This window comes from Bos taurus, chromosome 5 (assembly GCF_002263795.3).
Source record: "Bos taurus isolate L1 Dominette 01449 registration number 42190680 breed Hereford chromosome 5, ARS-UCD2.0, whole genome shotgun sequence".
NCBI classification, from domain to species: Eukaryota; Metazoa; Chordata; class Mammalia; order Artiodactyla; family Bovidae; genus Bos; species Bos taurus.
In genome coordinates, this window is record NC_037332.1 from 63,545,862 (window position 1) to 63,572,880 (window position 27,019).

The window sequence follows — 27,019 nt, forward strand, 5'->3', positions numbered from 1 at the left end:
TCCTATTTGGAGATATGTTCAAGAAATATTTAGGAAGCAAGGGACAATGGACTGGTTCAATGTTGGGAAAGGAGTATGGCAAGGCTGTATAATGCCACCCTGCTTGTTTAACTTCCATTCAGAGTACAGCATGTGAAATGCCAGGATGGATGAAGCACAAGCTGGAATCAAGATTGCTGGAAGAAATATCAATAACCTCACCAATGCAGATGATACCATCCTTAGGGCTAAAAGTGAAGAGGAACTAAAGAATCTCTTGATGAAGGTGAAAGAGGAGAGTGGAAAAGCTGGCTTAAAACTCAATATTCAAAAAACTAAGATCATGGCATCCAGTCCCATCACTTCATGGCAAATAGCTGGGGAAATAATGGAAACAGTGACAGACTTTATTTTCTTGGACTCCAAAATCATTGTGGATGGTAACTACAGCCATGAAATTAAAAGATGCTTGCTCCTTGGAAGGAAAGCTATGACAAAACTAGTTCAGTTCAGTTCAGTCGCTCAGTCGTGTCCGACTCTCTGCGACCCCATGAATTGCAGCACGCCAGGCCTCCCTGTCTATCACCAACTCCCGCAGTTCACTCAGACTCACGCCCATCGAGTCAGTGATGCCATCCAGCCATCTCATCCTCTGTCGTCCCCTTCTCCTCCTGCCCCCAATCCCTCCCAGCATCAGGGTCTTTTCCAGTGAATCAACTCTTCACATGAGGTGGCCAAAGTATTGGAGTTTCAGCTTTAGCATCAGTCCTTCCAAAGAAATCCCAGGGCTGATCTCCTTCAGAATGGACTGGTTGGATCTCCTTGCAGTCCAAGGGACTCTCAAGAGTTTTCTCCAACACCACAGTTCAAAAGCATCAATTCTTCAGTGCTCAGCTTTCTCCACAGTCCAACTCTCCCATCCATACATGACCACTGGAAAAAACCATAGCCTTGACTAGATGGACCTTTGTTGGCAAAGTAATGTCTCTGCTTTTCAATATGCTGTCTAGGTTGGTCATAACTTTTCTCCCAAGGAGTAAGCGTCTTTTAATTTCATGGCTGCAGTCACCATCTGCAGTGATTTTGGAGCTCCCCCAAAAAAGTCTGACACTGTTTCCACTGTTTTGCCGTCTATTTCCCATGAAGTGATGGGACCAGATGCCATGATCTTCGTTTTCTGAATTCAGCGATCAATGCAAAAAAAATAGAGGAAAACAACAGAATGGGAAAGACTAGAGATCTCTTCAAGAAAATTAGAGATACCAAAGGAACATTTCATGCAAAGATGGGCTCTGTAAAGGACAGAAATGGTATGGACCTAACAGAAGCAGAAGATAATAAGAAGAGGTGGCAGGAATACACAGAAGAACTGTACAAAAAAGATCTTCACGATCAAGATAATCATGATGGTGTATTTACTGACCTAGAGCCAGAAATCATGGAATGTGAAGTCAAGTGGGCCTTAGAAAGCATCACTGCGAACAAAGCTAGTGGAGGTGATGGAAATCCAGTTGAGCTATTTCAAATCCTGAAAGATGATGCTGTGAAAGTGTTGCATTCAATATGCCAGCAAATTTGGAAAACTCAACAGTGGCCACAGTACTGGAAAAGGTCAGTTTTCATTCCAATCCCAAAGAAAGGCAATGCCAAATAATGCTCAAACTACCACACAATTGCACTCATCTCACACGCTAGTAAAGTAATACTCAAAATTCTCCAAGCCAGGCTTCAGCAATACATGAACCGTGAACTCCCAGATGTTCAAGCTGGTTTTAGAAAAGGCAAAGGAACCAGAGATCAAATTGCCAACATCCGCTGGATCATGGAAAAAGCAAGAGAGTTCCAGAAAAACATCTATTTCTACTTTATTGACTATGCCAAAGCCTTTGACTGTGTGGGTCACAATAAACTGTGGAAAATTCTGAAAGAGATGGGAATACCAGACCACCTGACCTGCCTCTTGAGAAACCTATTGGCAGGTCAGGAAGCAACAGTTAGAACTGGACATGGAACAACAGACTGGTTCCAAATAGGACAAGGTGTACGTCAAGGCTGTATATTGTCACCCTGATTATTTAGCTTATATGCAGAGTACATCATGAGAAACACTGGGCTGGAAGAACACAAGCTGGAATCAAGATTGCCAGGAGAAACATCAATAACCTCAGATATGCAGGTGACACCACCCTTATGGCAGAAAGTGAACAGGAACTAAAAAGCGTCTTGATGAAAGTGAAAGATGAGAGTGACAAAGTTGGCTTAAAGCTCAACATTCAGAAAACGAAGATGACAAACCTAGACAATGTATTAAAAAGCAGAGACATTACTTTACTGACAAAAATCTGTCTAGTCAAAGCTATGGTGTTTCCAGTAATCATGTGCAGATGTGAGAGTTAGACGATAAAGAAGGCTGAGCACCAAAGAATTGGTGATTTTGAACTGTGGTGTTGAAGACTCTTGGACTGCAAGGAGATCAAACCAGTCATTCCTAAAGGAAATCAAACCTGAGTACTCATTGGAAGGACTGATACTGAAGCTGAAGCTCCAATACTTTGGCCACCTAATGTGAAGAGCCGACTCACTGGAAAAGACCCTGATGGTGGGGAAGATTAAAAGGCAGGAGGAGAAGGGGACAACAGAGGATGAGATGGTTTGATGGCATCACCAACTCAATGGACATGAGTTTGAGCAAACTCTGGGAGATGATGAAGGACAGGGAAGTCTGGCGTACTGCCGTTGATGGGGCTGGCAAAGAGTCAGATATGACTGAGTGACTGAACAACAATGACATCCTATAGTATCAACAAAAGCAGGAACATTTTCATTAATAAAGAAGGGCTGGAATGAACCCCAGTATAAAATAAACAATGAGAAATACAAGTGTATTTTCCAGCACCTATGAGAACCATGGAGTTTTGCAGGACTATAGAAGAAGGTTTTACATGAGCTTAAAATGTAAGGTTTGATTGATTCTCATTTTGTTAATATATTGATTAGAAAAAAATGCATTTGCCCACATTTTTAAAATTCACAACTAAATTTACTTTAGCTTGCTTATCATTTTTCAAATTAGTTCTTGCTGATTAATTCATTTGCTTCTTTTCTTCATCTTTCTCCTAAACAAATATTTATTAGGCAACAATTCATTTACAGACATTGTACTAAGTGCCAAGGATTACGGTAGAAAGCCGTAATCTCTATCATCATGGACCCAGGTTCAATTCTTGGGTTGGGAATCCCCCTGGAGAAGGAATAGGCAACCCACTCCAGTATTCTTGCCTGAAGAATCCTATGGACAGAGAAGCCTGGCAGGCTACAGTCCATGGGGTCACAAGAGTCGGACACGACTTACTGACTAAACCACCACCACCACCACCACCATGAACCTATGATACAGTAAAAACAAAACTCCAGGCCAGAATACTGGAGTGGGTAGCATTTCTCTTCTCCAGGGGATCTTCCCAACCCAGGGATCAAACCCAGGTCTTCTGCATTGCAGGTGGATTCTTTACCAACTGAGCTATCAGGGAAGCCCATAAAAACAAAACAAATAAAGGCAATGAGTATGGACCTCCAATCCAATGACTGGTGTGTTTATAGGAAGAAGAAAGGACATAGAAATGGAGAAGAAAGCCATGAGAAGTTGAGGACAGAGGTTGTGGTCATGCTGCCTTAAGCCAGGGAACTCCTGGAAGCTGATGTGGCTAAGGAATCTTCCCAAGAGCCTTCAAGAGTAGAGTGGACCACTGACACCTTGATTTCAAATTTCTAGCAGATGGAACTATAAGAGAATAAAATTCTACTGTTTTATGCCACCCAGTTTGTGGTACCTTTTGTGGAAGCCCTGGGAAATTACAGGTCAACAGATAGGTTGATCTTTATAGTACCCAGGGGACATCTAAGTGGAGAGGTTAAGGAGAAAGATGAATTTAGAGGTTTGGAACTCCACTGTGGCCTAGAGATAAAACTTTGAGGAACATCAGCTCACGTTTAAGCAATAGAGCCATATAAAGTGGCTGAGATGATCCAGAGGCAATCCTTAGAGTAAGAGGATAAAAGAACCTAGTTTAGAACCTTGAAGAATAGTGGCCTTCTAGGAGTAGGTCTCCCAAAGGGAGACCAAGATGGACATGAGAGAGGTAGAAGGAAGACCGGGAGAGTGTGGTATCACAGAGCCCCATGCAAAGAGTGCTTCATAGATTAAGTGTAGCAGATTGATCAAATGAAATCTTAATCTTGATCAACACTTTATCCACCATCTTTAGGAAGAAATAGTCTTGGAGACTAACTGAGGAGATTTCAGCTTAATATTAGAGTAGTTTGGGGGAAGTGATAAAGAGATGAGAAAATGAATCCAGGAGGTATAGACAACTCTTTCTAGGAGGTTGAATGTTAAAGGGAGGAAACCTACTATAACTACAGACAGACAAAGAATCAAGAGAGAGCTTTTCATGTGACTTAATCACCAGTGCTTGAATTTACTTACAGATGATTGTGTTTTTTATCTAATGTGGCACCTTGATGTTTAGACAATGGTGATAAAACAAATAAAACAGTACCTTATTGTTGGCCATAAAACTGTTCACTAAATTATAGCACAACCAGAACATGTTTTACAGATACAAATCTTAAAAGTCAGTAAATGAGAATCTGTTGTTGGTAGAAGTTTCCTGCATAATTTATAAAGAGGGAAATTGTAGGCAGGATAATGTTTTGAAATGCAAAACATCTGACTCATGGTAGAGATGAAGAGCTGTGTATGACCCATGAGAGAAACTTATCTTATTGTTCACACACAGGGCAGAGAAAATTCAAAACCGATAAGGCATCAGGCATCTCGAAGCAAAACTACTTTAATGAGGGTGAGTCATGGTGCCACCCAGGGAAATGAATCAGGTGCCCACAAGCCAAATCTTCTTCATAATTACAGTGTTTTTTTCCCTTTTAAATTAAAACTAAAGTCAGGTAACAACTAATGTCCCTGTAGAACAAATTTAGCCAAATGGAAATGTACAACAGCCTATGAAGTAAAATGAAAATATGAAAGGGATACAGCTTCTCCAGCAAGGAAAGAAGAAAGAATTATCATTACCTTAAGTGTAATGTCATGCCTGCAGGCCCCGAAGGACTTTTAAAGGCTTTTATTGTGTCCTCTATTCCAGTTGATTTTGACATCTTCCCACCATGTAATGATTCCAGTAGCTTTCTCTCAACATTCAAGTCTTAGATATTGTACCCAAGACTCCTACTGTTTCCTGCTCAAGCCAGGAGAGTGAAGAGTATCCTTGTCACCTCCCATACCCTTCTCTTCTAACTTCTATAACCAATCACAAACACTTTTAATGTCTAGATCTTAAGCATCTCACTTTTTTTCACCTCCACAGATACAAGCCCTAATCTAAGCTGCCACTGACTCACTCATGCCCATTTTGAATTATTGTGTCACCCAGTTTCTAAGAGTAGCTATAGCACAGCTAGAATGAACATGGAGAGATGCAAATCAGCTATCACTCTACTGTTTAAAACTTCAGGATTGTTTTCCCACTAGGACCTCAGCAAGCATATACAAGCATTTGTAAGAAATTTGGGAAAAAATGTAGTAACCCTCCTCTTTCTGGGATGAACACAGAACAAGTCAGTTTTCAGACCCTATTTCCCTACTGGCCAGACTTTTTATGTAGTGTAGAAACTGCAATACCTTTTGTCCCTTGAATAAAATCCAGATTCTTTAAGATGGCTTGTATGGCCCCTTACTACCTAATCTCTGCCAAACTCTACAGAGTCACCCCTGGCCATTCTTTCACTCAGGCTCTGTGATCCTGCATTCTGGGTCAGTTTCAGTCCCTTGAACATAACCATGTTGTCATTTACATCTTTGCCAAACCTCCCACTGTTTGGAAAAATGTTCTCTCTTCTCTGTCCAGATAACTCCTGCTTACTCCCTAGGTCTTAACAAAAATATTACTTCCCCACACAGCACTTCCCAGACCTCCTAGATTAGAATAAGTTTTCTTGCCACACATTCCAGAGAACCTAATGTCCCAGTGCATGACACTCATTTATTTATTGAAGTTGTTGGTATGAAGTCAGCTTCTCTGATGGACTCAGCTGAATAAAGGAAGTATTATTTGTTCTTCACTGTATTATCTGTGCACAGTAACATGTCTGATACTGAGTAGAAGTTCAAGAAATGTTTATCAAAATTAAATGCATAGGTAGTACACTGCACACATGAAAGGAAGCATTAACTAAACAAATCTTTCAGTTTCTAATGATTAGCATTTTTATAAGCTAGAATCCTTGTTCCAGCATAATGGAAAAAGTTTTGTCAGGAGACCTAGGTTCTAGGCCTTACTCTGCCACTAACTTTCTAGTTGTGGGACCTTAAGCAAGTTTCCTTATGAACCATGAACCTACTTTCCTCAGCTTTTAAATGTTGATAATACCATCAGTTCTATCTATACAGTTGTTATGAGGCTCAAAGTTGGTGAGAGGGGATAATATTTATGGAGTGCCTACCATGTGCAAAGTCTTATGTTAGGTATGGCCATCTGCATTATCTCAAAAGAAATGAAAGAGTCTCTGAAAGGTTATTGTTTACCTAAAGATCACAATAAGTGGCAAAACAAGGACTTACATCCAGATTTATCTAGTTCCAAAGGCTCTGCTTTCTGTGTTCCTTTCCTTCCTCACTATATTTCTTCAATATCCATTTGATAAATTCTTCAAGTCATAGGACAAGCATTACCTCACTGTCCCAAGCAGATTTATATGCTCTCAACTCTAGATTCATATTGTAATGATGTAATAGTGTTAGACTGCAGTTTTTTGCTTAGCACAATGTTTTGAGATGGGGTCATGTCTTTCCATTATTGTTCACTCAGTATTTTGCCTGGGTATTAGTGCTTCATAAGTGCTAAATGTTTTTGTTGTTCAGTTGGCCATTCGTGTGTGACTCTTTGCAACCCCATGGACTGCAATACACCAGGCCTCCCTGTCCCTCACCATCTCCTGGAGTTTGTCCAAGTACTAAATGAGTATTTGCTAAATGAATGAAGAAATATTCTTTATCTAGTATTATTAATAAATGTAATAATATAGATAATTTTTGTTTGGTGTTTATATATAGATTTACATGTATAACCAACCAATAACAAAGGCCTGAATCACAATAGCTCATATGTGTGAGGTTTCTTAGATAGTATACATATGACACCAGATATTATAAAATACTAAGTATCTAGTTTTAGATAAATATATTAAAGAATATTAGGAATAGCTAATAATTGCCTGAAAGGGAATATATAAAATATAAGGTATGTGAAAATGGTTCAGGCTAACTTTGAATGTGATTTTCTAGTTTTAATTTTCTACATGGCAGGCAACCTCAGGGAGTAACTGTACTGTTTGTAAATAACAAACTACTTAGTTTAGAGGACTTGGCATATTATTTGTTGTAATGTTACCCTGTTCCAGAGGATTATAATTAATAGTAGAAACAAAATCCAGTTGCAGAAGTATAGCCTACAGCATATCTATGGCCTAGGAAATGTGCTAAGGGAACTAAAATGGAGCTGAAGGTTTCCTTACATTTACTTAGTAGTCAAATCAAGAAGAAATGTAAAAACTACTTTGAAGTTATGCAATATATGATCTAAGTCCTTCATCTATGACAACAGCTTGTCAAAATGCTAATTGTTAGGAACTGAGAGATTTGTTTAGTTAATAATGCTTCCTTCCATGTGTGCTATGTGTTTTCCAGAAGGAAATCTATAATCTACTATTAGCTTCACATAGTCACTCTTGATTATCTGAGTTAATAAATAGAACACAGACATACAATAGACATGTTTCAGTTCTAAAATGGAGGCCAGTGCAAACATTACATCTTTGACTGTGGAATAAATTTTGCTTCTCTGCAGCAAAGTTGTCTTCCTCCTTACTCTACTAGTTTTTCTAAGTAAACAGAACTATGCCAGGGAAAATTCACACACACATATAAATGCGAGTTTACTCTAGCTTCTGTGAACTGTTTGCTAGAGCTTAGAATTCTGTCAGTGATGGTCATTTTGCATATTGGATTCTGGACATGTTGACAGTTCTCATCTTCTTCAAGGCTCCAGGTCCTAACACAATATTCTCAACCTCACATATGGTTAATGCAGAGACTAGGAAAAGCAGGGTAAAGAAAAAGTCAGTTTGAGGAAAGAAAAAATAACCCATACTATATATTACTTTGACTTTGTGTAAAAAGAGGGCTCACTAAAGTTTTTGCTGTTGTTTTAAAAATGAATTAGAAATTGGTCTATTAAAATAAAAAAAAGGAAGGAAATTAGAAATTAGCACACATTGTCAGACTGCTTTCTAGAGTGATAATAATTATTCTGGCAATGACAGGTCAGCTGCTTTCTAAGGAAAATTAATAGTCTTCAAATAACTGCCATCTTTTCACCTATGAAATCAGATATATTACGGAATAAAAATTTACAATAAAAATGGCATTTCTCTCTGAGGCATTTTAATGAAATAACCAATTAAATGAAAGGTGGGCTCCATGGCTCAGACGAAAGAAATGTAGTTAAGAGAAAAGCTGGTCTGACCCTATTGTATAGGTAGAAATAGACACATATTAGGTGGTAGAATTCCAAAAAAGAAAATATTTATCTAGTTATTCAATTATTTATCATTTAGTGAGTATCTATTGTAAGTCACTATGAGAAGCACTGGGGATACACCTTATCTGACACATGGTCCTTGCATTTAAGGAGCTCACAGGCATGAACACAAGTACTTTTATATAAAATATCCAGTAGTAGAGGTGTGTGAAGCATGCTAAGGGGGCACACAGATGAAAGAACTGTTGAAATTAGAGAAGGCTTCACAAAGGTGGCTACCCTTAGCCAAATACCACACAAGTTTACCAGGTGGATTAGATGAGAAGGCATTCCAAGCTGACTGAAGAGTACACTATGAATCAAGAATCAGGAACTCTAAGAACAGTATTCTTACAAGTACCCAGTATATTGTGTGCATGTGTATGTGTGCTAAATAGTTTCAGTCATGTCTGACTCTGCATGACCCGATGGACTCTAGCCCACCAGGCTCCTCTGTCCATGGGATTCTCCAGGCAAGAATACTGGAGTAGGTTCCCATGCCTTCCTCTAGGGGATCTTCTTGACCCAGGGATCAAATCCACATCTCCTGCAGTCCAGATGAATTCTTTACCACTAAGCTACCTGGGAAGCCCATCCAGTATATTAGGTTAGAAGTAAGTAGAAAGTTACAGTCAAATTATCAAGGACCTCATTGGGCAAAGTAAATCTTTTGGACATTGTGATATGGATGGTGACAAGAGATAAGAGGTTCTTAAACAGTGGAGTGGCATAATCAGATAAATGTTGAGAAAATTAACTCTGCCAGCTTTGAGAATAAGCCAAATCCTGGAGAAGGTGGCTGGTTGAGAAGCATCAATAATAGGGGGATTTCATGATCCCTAAGAGTCTCCTACTCTCTGGCTTTTGTCTTAACATTTCACTATTAGAATTTTAAGTTTACAACTTAGTGCCTGTTAAAATAAAAAGTATAATTTTGGGGAAAAATGATATGGTGGATAATGTCTACATGCATTAATTGAGCTGGGCTTCAGGATAGACTTTAATAAAGGATTCAGTTTTCAAATTCTTCACTTTTAGTCATGTCTCTAATCATACAAGAGAGCAAGGGTCTAGTGACGACCCCGGGCAGGGGGAGGCGGGGGAAGGCGGGGGGGCGGGTTTCTTGAGACCAAGCAGATGGAGAGAGTCTCTCTTGTTCCCAAATCAAGGGAACACTGGAAATTGCATTCATTTTCTCCCTCTGCATAATGAATCACAGCAAACAATGGCTTACAACAATATACATCTGTTATCTCACAGTTTACAGGAATTAGGAGTCTGGGCAGAGCTTAGCTGGATCCTCTGCACAGGGCCTCACCAGGCTACAATCCAGGTGTTGGCCAGAGCTGTGATCTTATCTGAGGCTCAAGGTGCAGTTGCAGTGCTCATGGTGACTGACTTCTCTAAAGCCAGTAGTGGACAGAAAAGATGCTCCTTCAAGTTGCTAACCTCTAGACTCCTTCAGGTGGAAGGAGTCTGCCACTGCAGGAGATGCAGGAGACATGGGTTTGATCCCTGGGTCGGGAAGATCTCCTGGCAAAGGAAATAGCAACCCACTCTAGTATTCCTGCCTAGAAATTCCCTTGGACAGAGCAGCCTGGAGGGCTACAGTCCTTGGGACTGGACACAACTGAAGCGACTTAGCACATAGCATGGACTCCTTCTTAAAGGAATCACCTGATTAGTTCAAGCCCACCAAAGATACATCCCTTTTGAGTAACTTAAAATGATCAGGACCTGAATGTCATCTTTCAAATCCCTTCACCTTTGCCATAAAACATATTATGCCTCTGAAAGTGATACTTCATCATCTTTGCCACTGGCGAGTACAATAGCAAGTTACAGGACCCACACACACTCAAAGGAGGGGCATCACAAAAGTATACAGATACAGAAGCACAGAGGTGAGAACCATGGGGCCATCATAGAATTCTGCTTATCACAGATGCCAAGAGTCAATTAGAAGAGTTCAAATCACGAGAGCCTAGAGCTAGGTAGTCAAGAAACAACTGGTCAGTTAAGTAGGCAGTAAGCTACGCAGGAGGATATCTGGAACAAGTTTTGCTATGGGCTGGCTCACTACGCCATATGCATGAGAGAAGTCTGTGTTAAAAAGGCTGTGGTCCACATGGATACACAAAGCACCAGCCAACATAGACAGGTGCAGAGCAAAAAGTTGGAAATGCTCTCCCAAAAGTAGACTGTAGAGATCAAGATAGGATTAGAGAAAAAGGTTCAGCAGTTTGGAAACTGTTTTTAACAGGGGTAGAGAGGAGATTTCTCCATAGCACAGACCTGGAAATTCCCCTTTATTAAAAAAGCTACTGCCTGCTTTTCTCCTACTGTTTTACTTTTAAATACAATAATCACACATATATCACACAAATATAACTGATAGCAGGAAATTTTTCAAAAAATATAAACAGTCTGGTAAAGAAAATCAGGAGAAAAAAACTATCAAGCCAACTAAAGTAGACAAGATAATTAGAGAGAAGATATATGCAGCACCGAATTTGAATCACAAAGAAAACTCTAGCTAACAAAGCAGTTAGGTTTTCACAAGAATTAGCAGAAGGTAATGCAAAAGAAGATTAAGTTAATAAAAATTAAATTGTTAAAAAAAAGATTTTCAACACAAAACTCTCTGAAACACTTGCTTTCTTACCTCTGCTGTAATGCTGGATGAATTAGCACTTGTAGAAGTTTAGGTATCCCCAGTAGTGGCACAACTTGCAGCTTTCCCTGCCCTTCCACCCCAGGACACATAAAACTGAGGCACAGAATCAACAAAAATTCTAACTCTGCTCATCAGCATGTTGACCTGCTTGCTCCAAGCAACTCTGGATTTACGATTCTGGTTGCCTGGCTGGACTCCTAGCACTTGGTTGTTCTGTGTCTGTACTGAATTCTTAGTCTAGGTTCTACTTACTGCCTAGACTGTAATAACAGCAATATAATGTCCACATTTATTAAGTATTTCTGAAGCTACATTAATTAAGCATGATCCTCGTGGCCCAGTGGCAAAGAATCTACCTGCCAATCCAGGAGACCCAGGTTCGATCTCTGGGTCAGGAAGATCACCTGGAGAAGGAAATGGCAATCCACTCCAGAATTCTTGCCTGGAGAATCCTATGGACAGGGGAGCCTAGGGGACTACAGTCCACGGGGTCACAAAAGAATCAGACACGACTTAGCGACTAAACAACAGCAACAACAATGTTCATGTACCTTTCATTTAGTTGTGCTGGGTAAGGTATTAGGGATAGTATTTCTCAAAGAAGGTATTAATATATTTCCATTCTTATACTGTATTCCATTGGAAACCTCTCTGCTCCCACACCTAATACTGGAGACTTATGCCTTCAGGTAGGGGGAGGTGCTTTAGGAAGGCAAGAGACTTAAAAGTCAGACTCCCACTTTAGAATAATCAGAGGTAGGTCAATCAGAGTTAGGTCTAAAGAACTATTATAATAATATAAGCAAATGGGAAGCCTTCTTCAGAAGAGGAAGGGCTGTTGAGACAGGGAGATAAGAAAATATCTCTACCTGTGTATCCTACAGTTCCCTTTCTGGGCTTGGCCTGTAGAGGCTGCAGTGTAATAAATAGGTATTACAAGGAAAGAGGGACCTGTACTCCAAATCTCATCTGGATTCTGGGTGTGGCCACATCTGACAGAACTTAGTAGCTCCACATACACAGGATGGACTAGCGAGTTCCTGAGGATAAATTTTTCTGAGTCCTCATTATTTTCCTAAGTTACAAATGAGACCCAAATTTCCTGTGGTCTCAGAAGCAGCTGGGCTGAGAGCCAAGCGGGTTGCCATAGGGCCAGCTTGGCAAATGGAGAATTGCCCCAGAACCTTGGGTGGACAGATGGCAGACACACAGACTTAGAGGGTCCACCTTACCAGCGAGAGATGAACTCAGCTGAGCCAGCCAATAAGAGCTAGCCCTGGCCAGAATGATCTTGGCTTAAATTCATCACTTGAAGGCCACAGGTATACCAGAAAGGATGCTCAAGCCTACTAGCCTACTATCTCTCCTCCAGTGCTGCCCACAGGCCACTTATGCTACCCTTTTGTAAAGAATTTGAGCAAAAGCTAACTCAAACATTTCCTTGTTTAATTTTTGCCTTCACTGGTTATTCTCCAAGGATGACCTTGTTTCAGGTTCACAAAAAAAACAGTAGCAACATAGATAGTAAGATGCAAATTGGATCACTTCTCTCCACCAACACCTTCTCATTGCTCTTAGGTATCTTATGCTCTTAGGTTAAAAATAAAAATCCAGAAAATAGCCTACAAGGAAGGCCCTGAACCATGGGCCTTCTACTCCCTCTGAAGGCTCAGCTCCTGCCACATCTCCCCTTTCTCTGGGACCTGTAGTTTCATGTTAATTTTTTTTTTAATTTTAAATATATTTATTTATTTAATTGAAGGAACATGGCTTTATAGAATTATGTTGGTTTCTGTTTTTTACCACAGGGTTATTTTTTCAAATATTCTATTCCTTCTTTGAAGAGCAATCTTCCCTCATGATCTTGGCCTAGTTAGGCCCTGTTTGCCTCTCAGAGCCCAACTCTCCCATGGCAAAGCTTTGCAGACCCCCAGATGAGATCATTCGCCTTCTTAGGTACTCTCCCAGTACCCTGAACTTTCTCATGATGCAATGTACCTAGTGCATGTATTTATTTTATGCTGCCCAAATAAACTGATAGTCTCATTTCAACTATTTTCACCTAGAATAACAATAATTTGTTATTGCACTAAACCACTTTACTCCAACAGCTGATTGTATGCACTAAACCACTTTACTCCAACAGCTAATTATATATTTTTATATTTTTTAATACTGTAAAAGTCAATATTTTATTTCTTTGTCAAGCATCTGCTAATTTGTTATTGCACTAAACCACTTTACTCCAACAGCTGATTGTATGCACTAAACCACTTTACTCCAACCACTGATTGTATGCACTAAACCACTTTACTCCAACAGCTAATTATATATTTTCATATTTTTTAATACTGTAAAAGTCAATATTTTATTTCTTTGTCAAGCATCTGCTAACCTACCTCTGCCTTCTGTGTGATGTGCAATGTGCACAGAAAGGCACTGGAGAAAAGTCATGTGATATTAGATGGGAAACAGGAAAATGAAAGCATAGGAGGGGCACTTCATGAATTATCAAGAACTAAGGATACAAATATTTAATAATATTATTTATTATTATATTTATTAAATTAATAAGCAATAAATTTATTATTAAATTATAATAATATAAATTAATACAGTAATATAAGTATGATAAATCAATATATTGAACTAATAAACAATAATGTTTGTTATATTTATTATGATATTAAATATTTAATAATAATATTTATTATTAAACATATATGACATTTGATATAAAAATGTTTTTTCTTTTGGCTACCTAAAATCCTGGTCTACTTAAAGCACTGAATTTAACAAGCAAAATTCAGATACTTTGTATAATGCACATTCTAAGGCAATAAGCCTCAAAGATGTAATTTCCCATTATTCTCACTAACCCTTAATCCTTCCTCCATATCAGCCCATCCTGAACCTCAGCTTGGAGCTCAAAGACCATCTCAGCAGCCCACGTTTGGCCTTCATGCTGGCTGGAGTCCAGAGATTTCCTCAGCTGCTTGTGTCCAGTGGCTGCTGGAGTAAGATTAACTCAGTTTCAGGAGTTCTATTTCCAGTCAGTGTGAGCTAATTAAAAGGCAGGGTTTCGTTTGCCTCTCTGGCAATCCCTGAGCAGCACAAAAGGTCCACACCACCTTCTTCATTCTAATTTTAGTTCTCCTCAAACGTTTCTTCTCCCTTGCAGAAAAGCATCCTATGCTGCGGTGTACTTAAAAGCTTTTGTTATTTCTCCCATTTGGAAAGGAACACTTTTCCACTTACTCTTTTTAGATTTTTTCCATCAATTTTATCCAGTAAGAGGTGATAGTTTGAAACTACTAACAGAACTAGAGATAATTAGTTACCCAGGGTAGGTAATGTCTTTAGCAGGGACTCAAAGGTGCCAGCTCACAGAAAATTTTCATATATGCAGCGCTTTCTGGAAATAACTTTTCATAAAGAGGAAGTATGTTTTATTTACTGGTGAGTGTCAGTTTCTTTTCCCCCAATAATATACAACACACCTGTCCCTGACAATTTCACTGAGGAACTCGGCACTCATAGGTCATTCACTATGGGCTAAGACACTGTCAACATTTTTTGGCCAATACTCTTTACTTTCAATAAACATAAAATTATCTCATAGCTTCCTCCCTCTGTGTCCTACCCTACTGAAAAAGCAGTCTTAACTATGTACTCAACTTACCTACTTGGATATCCAATAGCGTTTCTTATCCATAACTAAGCTTTCGTCGTAAGAATACCAACTCCATCCTTCCAAAGGTCAAAGAGTCACAACTTTGGTTTCATTTTCTCCAACACTCACTGGATTTCCTCCACCTTGTCCCTCCTCAGACTCCTTAGCTGTTGTTGCCTTTTATCATCTCTTTCATCAACCTCAGGTTTTGATCTTCTATGTACATTCACTCCATATCATGTATACAATGATGATGTTCACAGTCTTTATCTTCAAAGACAATGTGAACATTCAGCTGCCTACATGACACATCTATTCAGATATCTAACAGGTAGATATTACTTAAAATGAACTCCTGGTAGAAAAGGGAACCTCCTACACTGTTGGTGGGAATGCAGCTTGTATGGACACTATGGAGAACAGTATGGAGGTTTCTCAGAAAGCTAAAAATAGAACTACCATATGATCTAGCAATCCCACTCCTGGGCATATATCCAGAGAAAACTCTAATTTTAAAAGATACATGCAAACCTATGTCCATAGAACACTATTCACAATAGTCAAAACATGGAAACCACCTAAATGTCCACCAACAGATGAACAGATAAAGAAGATGTGGTACATATATACAACAGAATACTGCTGCTAAGTCACTTCAGTCGTCTCTGACTCTGTGCGACCCCATAGACAGCAGCCCACCAGGCTCCCCTGTCCCTGGGATTCTCCAGGCAAGAACACTGGAGTGGGTTGCCATTTCTTTCTCCAATGCATGAAGGTGAAAAGTGAAAGTGAAGTCGCTCAGTCTTGTCCGACTCTGAGTGACCCCATGGACTGCGGCCTACCGGGCTCCTCCGTCCATGGGATTTTCCAGGCAAGAGTACTGGAGTGGGGTGCCATCGCCTTCTCTGAACAGAATACTATTTAGCCATAAAAATAATGAAATAATGACATTTGCAGCAACATGGATGCAACTAGAGATTATATACGAAGTGAAGTAAATAAGAAAGAAAATTATCAGATGATAAAATTTATATGTGGAATCTAAAATATGACACAAATGAAGCTATCTACTGAAACAGAGACGGAGTCATGGATTTAGAGAACAGTCGTGCGTTTGCCAAGGGGGAAGGATTTGGGGAAGGGATGGAGTAAGAGGTTAAGGTTAGTAGACATACGCTCTCATATATAGAATAGATAAACAACAAGGTCCTACAGTATACATAGAGAACTATATTCAATAGACCATGACAAATCATAATAGAACAAATATATTTTTTAAATGTGCATACATGTATAACTGAATCACTTTGCTATATAGCAGAAATTAACACAACACTGTAAATCAACTATACTTCAAATTAAAAAAAGTGAACTCTTGATATTTTTACCTGTTCACCACATCTCTTCTTCCCAGGACCTCTCTCATGTCAGATGACATTAAAAATCATGCTTACAATTGTTTAGGACAAAAACATTGCAGTTTTCCTTAATTCTTCTCTTTTTTTCATATACTACATCTACTCTATCATAAAATCCCATAGGCTTTACCTTAAAAAAATATGTCCAACATCCATCAATTTCTCTCCAGCTCCACTGCTTCACCTTTGACCTGGGCTGACTTCCTCTCTCATCTTACTGGAATGCTACAATAGCCCCCTACTGGCCTTGCTTCCACACTTATCCTCCTTCTTCAGTCCATTCTCAACACAAGAGTTGATGCAATTCTTATAAAATAGAAGTTACATCATGTCACTCTCCTGAAAGAGCCTGAACTGACTCCCAGTTTCACTCTGAGTGAAATCCAAAGTCCTTAAAATGACATATATTAGGTCCTACATGACCCATCCCTCTCTTCCGTCTTACCTAAAAAATTCCATGTTTCAAAGAATGGCAGTAAGATTTGACTAATCTGCTTAAGCAAGAAATTTTAGGGCTTTTCCTGAACTCTTCCTCACCATCACACCTCTGATCGGTTGCCATGACCTGTTGATTACTCTTTCCTCGTGTTTCTCAAATCCATTTATATTTTCCATTGCTGATGGCACTGTTGCTTCCTACCTCCAATCTCACCTCATCTTGAATCTATTTGCTACATATTAATACTTTGGTGATCTTTCTACATATTAGTACTATGGTGAGATGGTTGGATGGTATCACTGACTCAATGGACATGGGTTTGAGCAAGCTCCCGGTGTTGGTGATGGACATGGAAGCCTGGCGTGCTGCAGTCCATGGGGTCACAAAGAGTAAGACATGACTGAGCGACAGAACTGAACTGATCTTTCTAGTTAAATGCTAACCCATTCATATCATCTAAGTCTGTCTACCTCCAAAGGTAGACCCTCTTTACCACCTTTTCCTGATGATTCTCAAGTTGATACTTAGATTACATAATATACTGCCTAACAAGTAGGAAGTTTTAACTATAGTTCAGGCTACTTTTGAAATGGTTCTCTTTTATATAATAATAAATTCATTGGTCCACTTATTAAAAGTGCTTTGCAGCAGGCAATTTGTTTGTGAGGTTGTTATGTATTAGTCTTTGTTCTATTAACACTTGACATTTTTATAATGATTAATTTTTTTGTGCATGCAATCATTTATAAAATAAACAGTAGATTTATCCATTAATTTAGATCATGCTTTTAATTCAAGAAAAGGTCAGCCATTTAAGCATGAGTACAGATGTATAAATGGCTCTTCTTTTCTTAAAATGACTATAGATTTCATACAATAATAGTATTTAAGAATAAAAAAAATAATATTAAACAATAATGACAGTACTAAAAAAAATATTGTTCCATAGTTTCCAAAACGCTTCACATAAGTCAGCTCATTTATTACTAAAACTACCCAAAGAGTAGATATTATCTCCCCTTTCCAGAGGAGCAAATCAAAGATCAGAGAAGTTAAATAATTTGACGGAAAGTATCTAGCAAATCAGTGACAGAACTGACTCAGAAAGTTGTTCTACTTCAGTATGCACCATGCGATAATGCCTTTATATGCAGATTCTTAAATATAACATATAACAAAACCACCTATGAGTAGGATAACGAAATGCTATTTTTCAAAGTAGATAAACCTTAAACATTTTACTTTGTGAAATTCAAAGTTTTACCTTTCAATATAAAACAAACATCTTTTTGTGAACATTTTACTCTGTGAAATTCAAAGTTTTACCTTTCAATATAAAACAAATCAGCATTGTCCTTCCACATTATTACTAAATATCAGTCTATTCTAAAATTTTTGATGTGACATGTAGGTGACATAATACATTTGGAAACCATAACAACATGCTTTTCAAAACCATCCCTAGTTTTAAAAGGTCAGATTTTGGTTCTGTTTAAAGGTCAGACCTGAAAATATGCTGATGATTACATTATTCCACACATTTTGGATGGTGCCTTTAAAGTCTTGGCATGAAGTCATGAACAAAAAACACAATGAGATTTGTATGAAGATTCCTCTTAATTCCTCTAACTCATAAAGGCTTTGGTTTTAAAAACTCAAAAATATAGCTGCATAAAATGAACGGCTTTACCTGTATCGCCAGTTTCCTTGTTCTTGACTTCTGTGGTTGCTGCAGAAGAGGTGAGTGGACTAACTGGAGGGTTGGAAGTAAAGCTTGTACACCCTGTAGATGTGTTGATTTCAAAATATTCTTGGTTGTGATTCATTCGATGAAAATCCAGAGAAGACACAATAGATGTTCGTTGTTTAGGCTAAAATAAATGAGCATGATAAAAGCATTAATATGATCATGCTCATCTTCAGCCCAATTCCCCATCAGTTTAATCTAAGTGCATTTTTCCCATTACACTGTCTGTTTTTTACACATAAAATATAGTTGTGTTTTACAGAGAAACATTAAAAAGTCCCTTAATTCAATAATAAAAAAATGTTTAATGAAAAAATGTCATGGCATAGTTGATAAAATAATTTAGACTTTTTTGTTAGATTTCTCCAGAAGACTGCAAAAATACAGTGCTCAGAATTTCTCTTAATGATCAATTCAGAAAGTTGCAATTCTGAGTCACCTTTCATTCAGCTAACATTTATAAAGGATCCTGCATTTGGCAGACCCTGAGAATATAGAGTCTACTAAAGAAATAAAAGGATCCTTACAATATGGAAGCATAATTAAGGCAGTTCCATTTTTAATTTTCTATATAGTCCAAGGAACTGGGAACATTTGATATTGTCCCCAAGTATCATATGCTCCAATTTCATCATTAAAACGAAGTAAATTTGTATAGAACATTTTCTAGGATCTAAGAATCTATTTGTATTTATAGTGAACTTTGATTTCTTTTTTAAGGATTTAAATTAATCCCCAAATAGCAAAAAGAAAAAGTCAATTTAAACATAAATGGTAAAATCATGGAGTAACAGCAGATATAATCTTTTGTCAGTAATGGATTGTTCCCTATAGCAGTTTTCTGGGTTTTTTTTTTCCCACAATTTTAATTATATTCACATTTTTTTTCTCGCCTAGCAGAGGTTCTAACATCACCCTTCAGAAAAACCGCAGTCTTTTTGGTTCTCAGGATTGTGCACATTTCCTAATTTAAGTCTTATTATGTTTTATTCTTATTATCAATGTTAATGAAATATTAACAATCTTACAATAATAAGAGATTAAATACAATCTCTTTAAAATAAAGTTTATTGTACTTAACTTTCTGCAAAGTACAAAAAGTGCAATACACTTTTGGCTTAGTAACACTTACACTGCCCTCAAATACTTGCTAATTTTATCACTGAACTCCACAATTACTTTCCTGCAAAATATTCATGTTACCATTCCTCTTCCAGCTCATCATGTTTTTTGAAAAGCAGACATTACTTAGTCTATAATCTAAAATATCTGATGATATCGAAAATGTGTTTTACAGAGCTTTTTTTTACTTAAGGTGTTCAAATTATAACATGCTTTATACTTTCACCCTTGCAATATTTTTATAGGAATTGTTAAGAGGCATAAATATTGTTATATGAGTGTAAGTTATTTATTATTATGACACATGAACTCAGTAATGCAATTCAAATTAATACCCACATAGGACTCAGTTGCTTTTGAAGTATGAAAGACTGGTGTTCAATGTCAGGCTTGATTTCTCATGAAATGTCTGTCCTTGGGGCTACTAAATCTCAATTCACTTTCAATGTTCTTCCTACTAGACTATATAACTGCAATTAAAAACATGGATATGACCCTGGCTCCAATAGAAACACAGGTATGTCATTATCATGGTTTTGTCTCATTGTGTTGTATTTTATTTTTGTTTCACTTTGTATAAAGGCAGCAAACCAAATTTATATGATGTACCCTCTCATAAACATTATAAGGATAAAGCCAACTGATGTGTATGACTCCTTTACTTATAAATGTTTCTGAAATACATGTTTCTGAACCTTGACCACCCAAAGTTTTAAATCCACTAGAAGTACAATTTGTTATACAATCAAGCAAGAAAATAAACTATTTTTCTGCATTAATTTATTCTACTGCTGCTGCTGCTGCTAAGTCGCTTCAGTTGTGTCCGACTCTGTGTGACCCCATAGACCGCAGCCTACCAGGCTCCCCCATCCCTGGGATTCTCCAGGCAACAACACTGGAGTGGGTTGCCATTTCCTTCTCCAGTGCATGAAAGTGAAAAGTGAAAGTGAAGTCGCACAGTTGTGTCCGACCCTCAGCGACCCCATGGACTGCAGCCCACCAGGCTCCTCCGTCCGTGGGATTTTCCAGGCAAGAATACTGGAGTGGGGTGCCATTGCCTTCTCTACTAATTTATTCTACAAGTATCTGCTAAGTGTATACTAAATTGTGGATACCTTGGTAAGCAGTATGATACGAATAAGATGAGGAAGCCATTGTCCCTCTTCTCTGGGTGATTACAGACTTGAAGTGGGAAGAGGGATGGTGAATGAGGGAATAAATCAGCAATCCAAGGATTGTGTGTCAGTACAGCATAGTACAGCGATAAGCATCATGAGAAGTGGACACAAGATGTAAAAGGTGAACCTCTACTTTAGAGACACAATTAGGATACAATTAGGAAAAGCTTCTGCAAGCAGGTAATTGATGGCTGAGTTGAATCTTGTTGAAAGTGAGTGAAAGTGAAAGTTGCTCAGTCCTGTCCGACTCTTTGCAACCCCATGGACTATACAGTCTATGGAATTTTCAGGCCAGAATAGTGGAGTGGGTAGCCTTTCCCTTCTCCAGGGGATCTTCCTAACCCAGGGATCAAATCCAGGTCTCCCAAAGTGAGGGCAGATTCTTTACTAGCTGAGCCACCAGGGAAAGTAGAGGTGGTAGGAAAACAAATGAGGATGGGAAGAGGAAAAGTGCAAACTGCAAAAGGTTCATTATGGCTGTAGAGCAGAGTATGTGACGACAGCAAGTGGGTTCAAGCTGTGAGATACTGGATGTTTCAGGGGACAAATCATGAAGGGCTCTAATGCCATATTAAGGAGTTTGGTCTTTCATCTGACTATTCTAAGAAACCAATGGATGATTTCTAAGCAAGAGAGTTTCATAGCTGGGTTTGAATTTCAATAAAATCATTTTATCAGTTTAAAGAATGAACAGGTAAGGGGAGAATCTGAGGAAGAGAGACTACAAGGATATTGAATTGAGCCAAGACATGATGGGGTCCTGAGGTAAAGCAGTTGCGGTAGTGTTGGAGATCACAGATGTTTTTAGGAGATACTAAGGAGGTTAGTTCTTTAGACCTTGGCATCTGATTGGATGTGAAAGCTGATTTTCAGGGAGGAGTCTAGGGTGACTCATATATTTTTTGACTGGGTAGATGCCAAAAGATAAGGTTTTTGTGGGAAATATAAATGCATACACTCCTGTAGCAGAATTACACAAGATGTACTCAGCAGTGGCCACGGGACTGGAAAAGGTCAGTTTTCATTCCAATTCCAAAGAAAGGCAATGCCAAGCAATGTTCAGACTACTGCACAATTGTACTCATCTCACACATTAACAAGTAATGCTCAAAATTCTCCAAGCCAGGCTTCAACAGTACTTGAACCATGAACTTCCAGATGTTCAAGCTGGATTTAGAAAAAGCAGAGGAACTAGAGATCAAATTGCCAACATCTGCTGGATCATCAAAAAAGTAAGAGAGTTCCAGAAAAACATCTAATTTTCTTTATTGACTATGCCAAAGCCTTTGACTGTGTGGATCACAATAAACTGGAAAATTCTGAAAGAGATGGGAATACCAGACCACCTTACCTGTCTCCTGAGAAATCTGTATGCAGGTCAAGAAGCAACAGTTAGAATTGGACATGGAACAACAGACTGGTTCCAAATAGGAAAAGGAGTACGTCAAGGCTGTATATTGTCACCCTGCTTATTTAACTTTTATGAAGAGTACATCATGAGAAACACCAAGCTGGATGAAGCACATTTGGAATCAAGATTGCCAGGAGAAATATCAATAACCTCAGATATGCAGATGGCACCACTCTATGGCAGAAAGTGAAAAAGAACTAAAGAGCCTCTTGATGAAAGTGAAAGAGGAGAGTGAAAAAGTTGGCTTAAAGCTCAACATTCAGAAAACTAAGATCATGGCATCTGGCCCCAGCACTTCATGGCAAATAGATGGGGAAAGAATGGAAATAGTGAGAGACTTTTTTCTTAAGCTCCAAAATCACAGCAGATGGTGACTGCAGCCATGAAATTAAAAGACACTTGCTCCTTGGAAGAAAAGCTATGATTAACCTAGACAACAAATAAAAAAGCAGAGACATTAGTTTACCAACAAAGATCCATCTAGTCAAAACTATGGTTTTTCCAGTAGTCATGTATGGATGTGAGAGTTGAACTATAAAGAAAGATGAGTGCCGAAGAACTGATGCTTTTGAATTGTGGTGTTGGAGAAGACACTTGAGGCTCCCTTGGACTGCAAGGAGATCCAACCAGTCCATCCTAAAGGAAATCAGTCCTGAATATTCATTGGAAGGACTGATGCTGAAGATAAAACTCCAATACTTTGGCCACCTGATTCAAAGAACCGACTCACTGGAAAAGACCCTAATGCTGGGAAAGATTGAAGACAGGAGGAGAAGGGGACGACAGAGGATGAGAAGGTTGGTTGGCATCACCAACGCAACGGACATAAGTTTGAGTAGGCTTCTGGAGTTGGTGATAGACAGGGAAGCCTGGCATGCTACAGTCTATGGGGTTGCAGAGAGTCAGACACAATTGAGCAACTGAACTGAACTGCATTGATGCCTGTATGCTCTTGGGACTCAGTATAGACTTCTTAATCTATATGATTATGCAAATCTACATGATATTTCCCTTTCTTTCTTTCTTTGAGCAGAGTACTGTGATTTCACTGTAGCGTAGCTTCAATCTTCAAATAACATATCAAGAGGAAAGGAGAGAGGCTAATGGAAATTCCAAAGGGAAGAAATCAGTGATCATCTGATCTCATTCTTATTTGGTTATTCAGAACTATCTATAGTTACCATGAGTCAGCTTAAAGAACATTGAGGTAGTGAAGAACCATTGCCCAAAGTTCCCTGAGTATCTGAGGTGATGGAAAATGAGAATCGTTATGTTAGTCATGCTCTAAGAAGGGGATCAGCAAACTATGGCCTGTGGCCCAAATCTGGCCTGTCTCCTGATAATGAAAATATAGTTTTATTGGAATACAACTATGTTCATCCATTCACTATTGTCTACAACTTCTCTCTGGAGAAGGCAATGGCAACCCACTCCAGGAGCCTGGTGGGCTGCAGTCCATGGGGTTGCTGGGAGTCGGACACGACTGAGCAACTTCACTTTCACTTTTCACTTTCATGCATTGGAGAACGAAATGGCAACCCACTCCAGTGTTCTTGCCTGGAAAATTCCAGGGACGGCGGAGCCTGTTGGGCTGCCGTCTATGGGGTCGCACAGAGTCGGACACAACTGAAGCGACTTAGCAGCAGTAGCAGTAGCAGCAACAAATTCTCTCAACACGGCAATGATAGATTTGAGTGGTTTTAACAGAGGCCATATTATCCACAACACCTAAAATATTTACTATCTGTTTCTTTAGAGAAATTGTTAGCCAATCCCTGTTTTAAGGGATCATTTTACGTATCATTTTAGTGTTCAACAAAACCATAAGCGTAGATTCTCTTTTACTCCTCAGCCTTATATGCATTTAGGTTGAGGCCATGTAACTGAGTAATTGACTTGTTAGTAGAAGTAAGCCTTCTCCATCCCTCTCTTACTCACCAGATGATGTAGTTTCAAGATGAAGGGAGGTCAGGCAACCCAAATTGGGCTTTATGAGAAGCTGAAGTAAACATCCTCTATGTGAAACTACTGAGATCCTGTGTTTGTCTGTGGTGGTCCTAGAACTACTTACTCTAACTAGCACAGAATGCAGTGGCTCAGGGAGGTTAAATGATCTACTCAAGATTACATAAGCAGTGGGATTTTCCTGGTGGTCCAGTGGTTAAGAATTCTCCTTCCAAGCATGGGAGTCAGGCTGGATACCTGGTCAGGGAACTGGGATGCCACATGCCACAGGGCAACTGAGCCCACAAGGCTACAGAGCCTGAGCATGCCACAGCAAAAGATCCTGCATGGCACAACTGAGACCCAACACAGCCAAACACATAAATAAAATAAGTAAATAAACATTAAAAATGAAAGAACAGAAATATTTTAAAATTTTACTTATTTATTTTAAATGGAGGACAATTGCTTTACAGTATTGTGATGGTCTTTGCTATACATCAGCATGAATCAGCCCATTCATACGTGTCCCCTCTCTCCTGAACTTGCCTTCCATCTCCCTCTGCACCTCATCCCTCCAGATTACATAAGTAGTTAGCAGGAAGGACTTAGGTTAGAAAGAATGTTCATGTACTCAGACCTAGAGACAAACAGATGGTGCCTCATAAACACAGAGGACAGAGGCAGAATTAAAAAGAGATATCTATGGCGGGAAATAACAGCAATGGGGGAAAAAAGTAAAGAGATGGTAGAGATACTAAAAATGGAGATAAAAGAAGATGAGTCTGGAATATTTGCTTAAACTTTTAATAGATTATCTTTAAAAAAAAAAAAAAACTAGTCTGATGGAATCCTGCTAAGCCATTCAATATAAGAAAAAAATCTCTTTACAAATTCACTGAAATTACAAATGGAATTTATCAAATTTCAATGTCTAAAATAAGTGGGGTCTCTAAAATATCTCGCCTGCCTTGTGGCCAGCATTCATATAGCCCTGGCTTCCGAAGGACTTGCTTCCACACATATTCACTTAACTAGAGACAGCAAACTATAGATTATGTGCCAAACCCAGGCTTCTGACTATTTGTGTAAAGCCTGTGAGCTAAGAATACTTTTACATCTTTTAATGGCTGAAAAAAAATAGGAAAATAATATTAGTGACAGGTGAAAATTATATAAACCCAAATTGCAATGTTTTTAAATAAAGTTTTATCAGAACATAGTCCATGCTCATTCACTTATAAGTATTTAATTATACATAGGGACTTCCCTGGTGGTCTGGTGGTTGAGAGTCTGCCTGCCAATGGAGGGGACACAGGTTTGATCCCTGGTCCAGGAACTAGGATTTCACCTGATGCGAGGCAACTGCACACTTGCACTACAACTACTGAGGCTCAATGCCTAGAAACTGTGCTCTGCAACAGGAGAATCTACTGCAAGGAGAAGTCTGCACATGTCAACTAGAGAGTAGCCCCCACTCACCGAAACTATAAAAAGCTGATGGGCAGCAATAAAGAAGCAGCAAAGCCAAAAATAAATAAGTGAAAGTGAAAGTGAAGTCGCTCACTCATGTCTGACTCTTTGTGACCCCATGGACTGTAGCCTACCATGTTCCTCCATCCCTGGGATTCTCCAGGCAAGAATACTAGAGTGGGTTGCCATTTCCTTCTCCAGGAGATCTTCCCAACACAGGAATCAAACCCAGGTCTCCCGCATTGCAAGAGAATAAATATATATAAATAAATATATATTTAATATATATAATATACAAATATATATTATAATATATAATTATAATAAATAATTATAATATATATATTATATAATAGAAATTATATATAAATATATATAATATATAATAAATAATATATATATATATATAATATACAAAAAAGTATATATTGTCAATGTCTGTCTTCATGATATGGTTCAGTTCAGTTCAGTTCAGTTGCTCAGTCATGTCCGAGTCTTTGAGACCCCATGAATCGCAGCACGGCAGGCCTCCCTGTCCATCACCAACTCCCGGAGTTTACCCAAACTTAAGTCCATCAAGTCGGTGATGCCATCCAGCCATCTCATCCTCTGTTGTCCCTTTCTCCTCCTGCCCCTGATCCCTCCCAGCATCAGAGTCTTTTCCAATGAGTCAACTCTTTGCATGAGGTGGCCAAAGTATTGGAGTTTCAACTTTAGCATCAGTCCTTCCAATGAACACCCAGGACTGATCTCCTTTAGAATGGACTGGTTGGGTCTCCTTGCAATCCAAGTGACTCTCAAGAGTCTTCTCCAACACCACAATTCAAAAGCACCAATTCTTCGGCACTCAGCTTTCTTCACAGTCCAACTCTCACATCCATACATGACTATGGGAAAAACCATAGTTTTGACTAGACAGACCTTTGTTGGCAAAGTAATGTCTCTGCTTTTGAATATGTTATCTAGGTTGGTCATAACTTTCCTTCCAAGGAGTAAGCGTCTTTTAATTTCATGGCTGCAGTCACCATCTGCAGTGATTTTGGAGCCCCCAAAAATCAAGTTAGACATGGTTTCCACTGTTTCCCCATCTATTTCCCATGAAGTTATGGGACCAGATGTCATGATCTTAGTTTTCTGAATGTTGAGCTTTAAGCCAACTTTTTCACTCTCCTCTTTCACCTTCATCAAGAGACTTTTTAGTTCCTCTTCACTTTCTGCCATAAGGGTGGTGTCATTTGCATATCTGAGGTTATTGATATTTCTCCTGGCAATCTTGATTCCAGCTTGTGCTTCTTCCAGCCCAG

At 38.8% G+C, this 27,019-nt stretch overlaps 1 protein-coding gene across 4 annotated transcripts in view; it reads right to left on the reverse strand.

Moving 5' to 3' along the window:
* ANKS1B (ankyrin repeat and sterile alpha motif domain containing 1B) overlaps positions 1-27,019 on the reverse strand; it is a 1,158,555-nt gene that overhangs the window by 657,349 nt on the left and 474,187 nt on the right. For all 4 annotated transcript variants that reach the window (XM_024992182.2, XM_024992180.2, XM_024992184.2 and 1 more), the window contains exon 12: positions 18,531-18,711. In XM_024992182.2, coding sequence (XP_024847950.2) covers positions 18,531-18,711 — 181 coding nt within the window. The remainder of the gene's footprint in view (positions 1-18,530; positions 18,712-27,019) is intronic.